At 38.8% G+C, this 10,123-nt stretch overlaps 1 protein-coding gene across 1 annotated transcript; it reads right to left on the bottom strand.

Annotated features, from left to right (window-relative positions):
- Window positions 1-1,415: 1,415 nt before the first annotated feature.
- fezf2 (FEZ family zinc finger 2) lies at window positions 1,416-6,798 on the bottom strand. Its single transcript, XM_055010420.1, has 5 exons — window positions 6,309-6,798; window positions 5,129-6,028; window positions 4,677-4,811; window positions 4,446-4,578; window positions 1,416-2,245 (listed from the first exon to the last, which is right to left on the bottom strand). The coding sequence occupies exons 2-5, from the start codon at window positions 5,894-5,896 to the stop codon at window positions 1,995-1,997; spliced, it is 1,287 nt and encodes a 428-aa protein (XP_054866395.1). The 5' UTR covers window positions 5,897-6,028; window positions 6,309-6,798; the 3' UTR covers window positions 1,416-1,994.
- Window positions 6,799-10,123: the final 3,325 nt, after the last annotated feature.

Genomic DNA, 10,123 nt, shown 5'->3' with positions numbered 1-10,123 from the left:
TCTCCTGTTCTGATGAGCCTGACCCCCCTCCCTCCCCACAGCCCCCCGAGGTCGTTTAGCTGCTTAATGTAATTCGCCATCAAGGGCCCATGTTATCTCTGATCATTTGCGCCATTACGCCAAAGTCAAGTGTAAATGCCGCATTATTAAGATCGTGTCTGTCAATAAATGTTGAGGCAAAGTGGCTGCAGAGCATACAGCAGAGACACACTGAGTCTATATGTGGCTTTGGATCAGCACTGCACAAAACACAACGAATTCTTTCACCGACAGACACCAAATATAGTTCTGACCCAAACAAAACGTCAACTCTTGAAGCTTTTATCCACAAGCTGTCAAATGTTTTAATCTGTGTTCAATATTGCTTTATATATAATTTATCTTTTAATGCTGCTAATACAGAGTGCCAAACAGATTTTCATTGTTTTGTTTTGTTTGTTGTAACAGTGACAATAAAGACCTATTCTATTCTATTCTATTCTATTCTATTCTATTCTATTCTATTGGTTATTATTGCTTGATTACAAAATAAATATCACTGAAATGACAAACAGCAACACAGCTCCATGCTTGTAACATGAACCTTGTTGGTCTTGAGCTTTAAAACTCAGTAGAAAACAAAATAATGAGGAGACAATAGCAAAAAAAATCTACTCAAAATGCCATTTAACAAATCAGAAGATGAATTTGCAGGTATATATATATATATATATATATATATATATATATATATATATATATATATATATATATATATATATATATACAGGTCAGATCTAATGCATTTACAGCTGTTTATATTTTTTCTGCTGTATTTATTTTGTACTGTTTCAGTTTTGTTTGTTTATTAGTGTATTAGTGTTTTCATTTGTAATTAATTTTGTATTATGTATTTATGTTTTTTTATGTATTTTTTAACCTCCTAAGACCTGAGCTTCAGTTAGGCTTGTATTTTACATTTTTTCAAGTTATTTTGGATGAGGAGTAAGCAATAAATACAATAATTGGATAATATCTGATTGTTATATTTTATTAAATTTATATTATTTAGTTGTTATTATTATGAGCAATACTCTTTTTGAAAAAAAGACATCCACATGTAATTTATTAGTTTCATAGTGTTTTTTTTTAATTATCATTGTTTTCCCATCTATTTCCATGTATAGTTATTTGTTCAGTAGGTTTTGAGTTTCATTTCTTCAGTAATGTCTTCTACTTGTGTGTTTGTTCTTTAATATTGTCATTTATGTTTTCTGTTTCATTGATTTGTTTTATATATATATATTTAAAACTGCCACTTTGTGTTTTCATTGTCTGTTTTGCTGTTTGTGTTTTTAAATTTCTTTGTTATCTTTTGCACCAAGCAGTGGAAATGCAAACATGAAAAAACAAAAAGTTTCTAAATTTAGTCAGTAGAGATTTCATCATATTCTTCAGTTTTATTTTCAAATCCCTTCCAAAACAATTGCAACAACATGGCTCAAACATTCAGTTTTCATTATAAGTTATAACTTATTTATTCACATTAACATTTTTTCTGTAAAATACACAATGTGCTCCCAGGCAGTTCACATTTTAAATAAGTTTTTAAAAATTTGTTTCCATAACCTATTATATACAGTTCCATCATGGAGATGATGGATGACAGGTGATTTGTTGCTTTAGCATAAAAAAGCAGGAAGAAATGACACATGAACAGACAGTCGTCCTGCAATCTCCCTTCAGGTTGGGCCTCATGTTTAATGGATGCTGCTATTCTGCTCTTTTCTTCATTCCTTGCAGACTCATTGCTAAGACACTTGGGCAAGATCCTGAAACTGACTGGATCACACAGTTCTTTTTAAGGAATCATGCCCAGGTTTTATTGAACTCCCTCACCTTCTCTCTGGACTTTGAAAAGGGGTTAAGCTTGGCTACACATGCAGATCCTGCAGTCAGACAGTCTCTCAGGGGCCTTGCAGTGTGACATGGAGTACTGAAAGTGCAGCAGCAGCTCAGCTCTGCAGCTCTCTGGAGGCCTCTGATGCAGCAGAGAAGCTGCTGTCGTGCAGCTTCCTGATGTGTTTCTTCAGGTCGAAGTTACGGCAGAAGCCCTTGCCGCAGGTGGCGCAGGTGAAGGGCTTCTTGTCGTTGTGTGTGTGCATGTGGAACGTCAAGTTGTAGATCTGGTGGAAGGCCTTGTTGCAGATGGAGCATTTGTACTGCTTCTCCCCACTGTGTGTCAGCTTGTGGTTCTTGTAATTTCCTGGAAAATAAAATAAGGGAACATTGAACACATACCTCAAGGAGATGACTGGATGCAGATGTGTCTTTGAAGGCAACAACAGCTGCCTGCAGTGTTCATGTTTGTTGATTTGATTAAAATATTTATTATTGTTTTTATCTAAATACGATCAGCAAATGATGACTGGGTATGCTCATGAGTTCTCAGACACCAAAAGTCTTCACACTTCTCCTCTAAAAACTCTGTAGAATTCCAAGAGAAAAGAGTGGTGGACCTTACAAACAGCTGCAGGTTATTTCATTTGTTTTGCATTTACTTATTAAACCTATTAAACCTGCAACTCATCCTCTGATCGCTGAATGTAACATGAATTGCAAGATGTGTATATATATATATACACACACACACACACACACACACACACACACACTACCATTTAAACATTTGGAGTCACTTAGAAATGTCCTTATTATTGAAAGAAGAGCAGTTTTTTTTTTAAAATGACGATAACATTTAATGAATGATAAATCCAGTGTAGACATTGTTAATGTGGTAAATGACTATTGTAGCTGGAAACAGCTGATTTTTAATGGAATATCTCCATAGAGGTACAGAGGAACATTTCCAGCAACCATCACTCCTGTGTTCTAATGCTACATTGTGTTAGCTAATGGTGTTGAAAGGCTCATTGATGATTAGAAAACCCTTGTGCAATTATGTTAGCACGTGAAAGAAAGTGTAGTTTTCGTGGAAAACGTGAGATTGTCTGGATGACCCCAAACATTTGAATGGTAGTGTTTCCAGAAACTGAAAAAATAATGAAGCCAATATGCATCACAGGAGTCATTTCTTGGAACCACTGAAGACATCTTGGATAATTAAGGTTTACCTTGTAGGTCCCTTTAATTTTTTCGTTATTCCTAAAAGCTCTGTGCTTAAAGGCCCAGCAGGTGACTGATTTAATGCTTCAACACAGCCTGAGATATGGGAATAAGTGTGCTGTAGGGATTTTGAAACGGTTAATTGCACATGCATTTCAATTCCATTACTTTCGTAAACCAAAACATGCCCAAAGAAAGGAAGAAGAAGTAATGCTAAGCTATTCAAGAACATGGAAAAGAAAGAATAAAATGCTCTCGTTTATTTTCTGCCAAAGATCGACAGTTTTCATGGAAAAAAGTCCAGGACAGTAAGACACCGCGTGCTTTAGTGAGATTTTTTAAAGCTATGATAAAAGAGGCCTCCTTTTCTTCTCTTTTTCCTCCAGCCAAGGTCAGCAGTTCACTGTGAAGTCTCCTTCATTAATCAGGTTTTTGTGTGTCGAAGTCAAGAAGTTGTCAAACTTAGTCAAAATCAAGCGCAGCGACAACTCAACAAGAAAAGCCCCGACTTCCAGCTCTGCCAGGGTCTAGCAGCTGACCCAGAGCAAATGCTGCCGACTTGAAGGGAGAATTAGTCCGTGGAAAGTGACATGTCCCATTTCCACTGATCGCTGCATGCTCATCGGCAGGCCTTCACTTCTTCCCCTTCCATTACTCTGAGAGCAGCAGCTGATATTTATTTCAGCAGCTGGTACGTTCCAGACCGAGGATTCCTTCACAAGCCTCTGAGGCCACTGCATGGCTGCAGCCTCACACGCATCGGAGTGTTGAATCGGAGCTGTCATTGTGGAGAAACAAAATCTGTCTCCTCGGGCCTAATGAAATGCAGTGAAATTACTGCACATAATAACGTATTTTCCTCTTAGTCTCAAGTTCAGCTGTGCAGGAAAACAAATGAACGCACACAGCAACACTGCGAAATACTTTCCAACAGCATCACGGGATCAAATCTGGGATCCGAAAACCACGGAGCCGTTTGTCTCTGACTGATTCAAAATATTAGTTTGTTTGTTTTGCCATAAATAAATGCTGATAAATGCGGACCTCCATTTAGGAATCAATTTCACAACAGCTGGAAATAGTTAAAATTATCTTTTTCTTTTTTCGAATTGAGAATACATTTGGACACGCAACAAAAGCTAAAATAAAGATTGGATTTTTCTTTGTATATTTGGAGCAAATACATACCATAAGCATGGAATCCTTTTAATTTAGTTTAGTTTTTTTGTTGTCTGGAGAATCAGAAATATTTTCGAATGCTGCTGTCAGCTGGTTACCAGTTAAAATGAAGAGGTTTTGAATAATAGGATTTTTAAAAGACATCAGAGTGGATTATTTACCTTTCTGGTGGAAGCCCTTCCCGCAGAATTCACAGACAAAAGGTTTGTACCCGGCGTGGATCCGTACGTGGGTGTTGAGCGTAGAGCTCCTGTTGAACGCCTTCCCACACTGGTTGCATTTATGAGGTTTTTCCTTTACACGGACGAGAATAATGACAACAATAAAAACACTGTTCTAACGAACTCAAATCAGAGCTTCGGTTTCAGAAGTCAGGAGCGCGATGTCCTCACCTGTGTGTGGATGATCTTGTGTCTGCACAGAGTGCTGGCCTGACGGAAGCCTTTCCCGCACACTTTGCACACGAAGGGCCGGGCCCCGGTGTGCACGGGCATGTGTCTGGTCAGGTTGTAATGCGCGTTGAAAACCTGCAGAGCACGAGTTGAATAATCTTTAAAAACGCATATAGATTTATTTCTGACCATGAAATAAATACATATATGAAACTGAATAAATTGTTTGTTATTGACGAAGTTTTTGTTTTAATAGAAGACATTCTTTACACTGTTCTGACTAAAATCTAAATAAAAACTATGCATTGCGTATCTAATAATAATAATAATAATAATAATAATAATAATAATAATAATAATAATAATAATAATAATAATAATTATTATTATTATTATTATTATTATTATTATGAAACTTAATTAATATATAGTTATTAAAAGATAAACTCTACCTTTCCACACACTTCACAGGTAAAGTTTTTGGGTTTTCCGTCCGCACCGCCGCCGCCGCCGCCGTTGCTCAGTTTGCTGTGCGTCTTTACGCCGTTCTTCTCGGTACTCAGGCCGTGGCTCTCCTTCACTATCTGGTCCAGCTGTCCCGGCAGATGTTCCTTGTGCGGGTACTGAGGTGTGGGCATCTTGTCGGCGCCCACTCCAGCCAGCTTGGCGTTCTCCAGCAGCAAGAGTCTGTGGTGCGCCGACAGAGAGGCCTGGGCCTGCGGACTGGAGAACCAGTGTCCGGCCAGCAGCTCCGACTGCTGGTACGCAGAGTCCAGGTAGTTGAGATAGTAGAGCGAGCCGCCGCTGGGCACGGCCACGGCCTGGTGGATCACCTGCGGTTTCACCACCCTGCTCCCCGAAGTCAGCAGCGGCTGCTTCAGGCCCGGCTCCGCTTTACCGCACATGCCGCAGTTCCCTTTGCACGGAACGCCTGCGGAACCGCAAAAAGTTCCCCTGAAACTGGCTCTCCACAGCTCAGAGTAGTTCATCAGCGCCTTGGCTTGGAGGTCGTAGCTGAAGGGCTGCAGTGGGATCATGCAGGGGATCGGGGAGCAGAGTCCCAGCACCTTCTTCCCCTCTGACCGCTCCTCCGCGCTCCTCTTCGGCTCCGAGCTCTTGGACATGATCCGGTCTATGGAGAAGGCCAGGGTTTTGGTAGCCGCGGACGGTCCAGTCCTGCCGCAGGACATCATCGTTTCCAAAGAGGCAGAACTTGCCATTTTGTTCTTTTTGTTTCTGTTTTGTTTGCAGCAGTGCAGAACTTGGTGTGAGCAACTCCCGGTAGTCCGACCCGCTCCTCCTCAGCAGCAGCAGCAGCAGCAGCAGCAGCAGCAGCGCGTCTTTTCACTCTCCTGAGCTCCCAGCAGAAAAGACAGGAGGACACATCAGTTTAATAAGCACCTTGCTGTCACAGTGTCACGCATTTGCATTCAAATAGCCCTCCACCCCCCACCCACTCAACAATAGCATCCAGGGGTGATGGATTAATGCTCATTAACTAGTGCACACAAAATTAACAGGACATTACAGAACTCGTTAGGGAAAGGAGAAAGAAGAAGAGGAGGGAAAAAGAGGGAAAATAGCTGCAGCCGGAGCTCCTGGAGAATGTGAAGCGTAAAGTTGGAGTTTTACCTCTTCAGTGGTCAGATGGGAGTCGAGAAACCAGCCGACTGCTCTCTGTCACATGTTGGCAGCGGCCGCCCCTCCTCAGCGCAGATCACTGTCTCCTCACATCAGCGGGCACCCAAACTCTTAACTGGGTGACAGGGATCCGCCCTCACCAGCCCGCACGCCCTCACGGCCACAAATGCACGGCCACGGGTTCCAGGCTGCCATATGTCATGTGCAGCATAAATATGAAAGTCAGAAGAATGGCAGGACATGTTCTGACCGTAATCATGTTTTCATCATTAAACACGCATTGTAGCAGCTGACTGAGTCCCCGCTTTCATTTGCTTAACAACACAGTAATCTTTTTGCTCCCCAATTGGGAATTTTTTTTTTTCAGGAGAGAGCTCCTAATCCTCGGAGATGGGCTCCTGCTTTTCCATGCCGGCTTATATACTTACTATTTGTATAAATTCGAGGACCTCCAATTTCCACCTGTTTAAGAGCACAGACTCCCTTTGGATCCTATTAAACGTTGTTCCTCCTTCCCTCTATTCAAAAGAACCAATTTTCCAGAGCGATTCAAGGCTCAGCTCAGAGCAAGGAGGGGGAAAAAAGAAAGAAAAAACACAAGCTCTTTCATTTTTCGCCACTAAAGCACTGCATGAACCTGGTTTTGTGTTTTTTTTCTTCCTGAAATAGAGGGACGGATTAAAGAGAGAGAGGAAAAAGAAAAGACTTAGCTTGGTCAGAGGTATACAAGGACAAATGAAAAGAGATTTTTTTTCCTCTAAAGAGGCATGCAAGAAGTTTGCTGGAATCCACGGTGTTGTGTGGGAGTTACAATGAGCAGCAGCCTCTCCTCTATTCGTTACAAGAGTCGTGTTGAATTCATGTGTTTGCAGGCCTTTTTACCTGAGGGACTCCCAACAAGTTACAGGGCGACAAGTGTTCATACAACACGAGGAGGAGGAGGGTGAGGGGCAGAGGAAGGGTCCATATGTAGGACGATAGAAAATATCAGCACCATATGTGAACATTTTTCACGGACATTAACTGTGTTTTAGAATATGGTAAGAAAAAAACAGGAATCAGGGATGCTGGAGCATTTTAGATCATTTAGATCAGGGCTGTCAAACTCATCTTAGGGTTAACCCTAAGTCCAAATTTTTCCTCTGTTTCAGTGCAAAAAAAGTACATTCTGAAAATGTTCACATTTAAGGAATCATCTTTTTATAGAACATTATGAACAACCTGAAATTTCTCAAGAAAAATATATTCAATTAAAAAACAAACCCATTATGCCTCAGTTTATCATTTACACATTTCAACTTACAGATCACAGTTGATTTACAAAAATGTACAAAACATTTAGTCACAGGTATCTGGAACTGAATGATATAGTATTTAATTCATGATCAAAATGACACAAGTCAGACAAAAACAAGACAAAATATTACAAAAATGAGACACAAAATGACAAAAAATGAGACAAATGACATGAAACAAAACAAAAAGGAGGCAAAAAATTTGATCAAAAAGTTACAAAGCGACAAAAAATGACAAAAGCAAGGCAAAAAATTACACAAATCATACAAACGTTACCAAAAAAATGGTAAAAAAATAGAAACAAAATGACAAAAAAATAGACAACTCAAGCGAAACAAAAAAAAACACAAAACGGCAAAAACAACACACAAAACAGCGAATAAAGAAAAACACAAAATGACAAAAATAAGACAAAAAACACAAGAGACAAAAAGGAAACACAAAACAACAAACGAAACGACAAAAACGAGACAAACGACAAAAGTTAGACAAAAAAGATTTTAAAAAAACAACAAACACAAGACAAAATATTACAAAAATGAGACAAAATTAAAAAAAACAACGAGCAAAGTAGTATTGTATTTTTTGATCAAAACAACTTGTCATGGTCTAGAAATCATTTTAAATTTATAGTTTTACTAATCTACAATCTGCAGTTAATGTCGTCTCTGTAGTTTTTACACTTTACGAGGTCGTCCTGCAGGCCGGATCGGACCCTCTGTACGGCCGGTTTTGGTCTGCAGGCTGCATGTTTGACACCCCTGATTTACATCATTTTTGAACTGAAATCCTTCTTACACCATTCTTATATTTTAATGTGTGTATCTTCAGACAACATGGAAATATGTCACAATCGTGAATTCTTTTCAGAGTCTTTATTCATGTTCTTGGAAAACAGCAATAACACAAAACAACATTTTTTTTTTTTTGAATGGAAAGGTGTGTTTTTGGTGTTCATTGTATACTTTTTGTCCCTTAACCCTCAGATGCTCCAGTGACTGGACCCTGTACTTTTTAATAAGTGTGGCAAAAGTGGCAATATGTTTTCATGCCGTTTTTGTCATTTTGCTGAAGAATAATCATTTGTATTACTGTTTGTATTATTTTTTTAATCCACATTAATGATTTGATGTTTGAAACATGTTTATTTTTCACTTTATAACAGATTTTCAACATTTTGGTCATTGAAAAAGAAGAATGTTACACAGAACAAGAGTAGAAGAATGTCTGTAGACATTTTCATCTCTTTTCCTCTAACTGTTGCTGCTCTCCATCCCTCCATCACTTCTTGTATGATATTATCAGCTATAAAGAGCTTGGGGTAGTCATACAAGTATTACAATTTCTTTAAAACTATAGAAGGCAACTTGAAAATTTAAATGAGATGATATCAAAACATATTTTTTGAGGAATAGCTGCAATATGAAATCATAAAAACTTTTCATTACAAAGATACAAGAAAATGACCTCGCCGGGTCATTGTTGACCCACTTCTGCATCTAAGGGTTAAGCAAGTCCTTTAATTCATCAGGAAGACCTTCCAGCAGACCCTTAGACAACCTGCCTTTCTGGATATCACTGCATAAAATCTGAATCAAAATGGAATTGTAATGAACATTTTTACAACTACAGACTGGGTGTCGTCTTGAAACTAATTATCAACATGAAAGCTAAACATTGACTGATACGTTAGAACAGAACTGTGAAATATACTGTAGCATCTGGTAGCGCCTTTATGAGTGCAATATCCATGACTTATTGTGCATCTATAGTTGTTACAGTTACATGCAATGTCCGTATTTATTGTGTAGACATCACTCATAACATCCGCTTCTGGCTGTTAATACCTTCATTCCATGCATCCTTTACTCTGTGTTTTTATTTTTTTCCCATGTAGTGCATCCTAGTTTCGTCCTGTGATAGCATCTGGGATATTAATTAGTAAATGACAATAAAAAAGCCTGAATCTGAATGTGACCAACAAGTTTTTTCACATGCAACCAACTAATTACTTTCAACTGCCACATAAAACAGTGAATTCTTTATTTACTGTACATCATACTGCATATATGTAGCTACATATACATGAAGCAAGTTGCTGTTGGTTCAAATCAGGATTCTGTTAGTCTTATTCTTAAAAGTTCTTGTATAGCTGTTTTATTTTAGATCACATGCATTCTGATGCATGGACTCAGAACTTTGGTAGAACATTTCTACATTTTCAAATATAATTTATTGTCAATATAATATTGCAATTGGAGAAATGTGTGATAATTTCTCCCAATCCTTACAGACTCAGTGCCATACTTAGCCCAGCATGTTGCCATCCTATAACACTAGTTTTCTTGTTAATAACCTTAAAAAACATCCCTACTCTGCTTTCTGTTACACCTGCATCTCAGCATGGAAGGATTAATGCCTGTTGTCTCTGCTACTCATATGTAAATAGGGTAAAAATACTCTAATTCGAGTTTATTCAGGCACAATTGCTGGCTCATCCACACAATAAA

This window comes from Amphiprion ocellaris, chromosome 5, assembly GCF_022539595.1.
Source record: "Amphiprion ocellaris isolate individual 3 ecotype Okinawa chromosome 5, ASM2253959v1, whole genome shotgun sequence".
Taxonomy (NCBI): domain Eukaryota; kingdom Metazoa; phylum Chordata; class Actinopteri; family Pomacentridae; genus Amphiprion; species Amphiprion ocellaris.
The sequence above is the reverse complement of the archived record's forward strand: the minus strand, read 5'-3'. Positions and strand labels throughout refer to the sequence as shown.

What these genes read in the sequence shown, in the direction of transcription:
- fezf2 (XM_055010420.1), bottom strand. Translation starts at nt 5,896, where the DNA reads ATGGCAAGTTCTGCCTCTTTGGAAACGATGATGTCCTGCGGCAGGACT. An exon ending in CCTGTGAAGTGTGTGGAAAG is followed by an intron (nt 4,812 to 5,128) that starts GTAGAGTTTATC and finishes CGTGCTCTGCAG; the next exon opens with GTTTTCAACGCGCATTACAA. An exon ending in ACAAGATCATCCACACACAG is followed by an intron (nt 4,579 to 4,676) that starts GTGAGGACATCG and finishes GTCCGTGTAAAG; the next exon opens with GAAAAACCTCATAAATGCAA.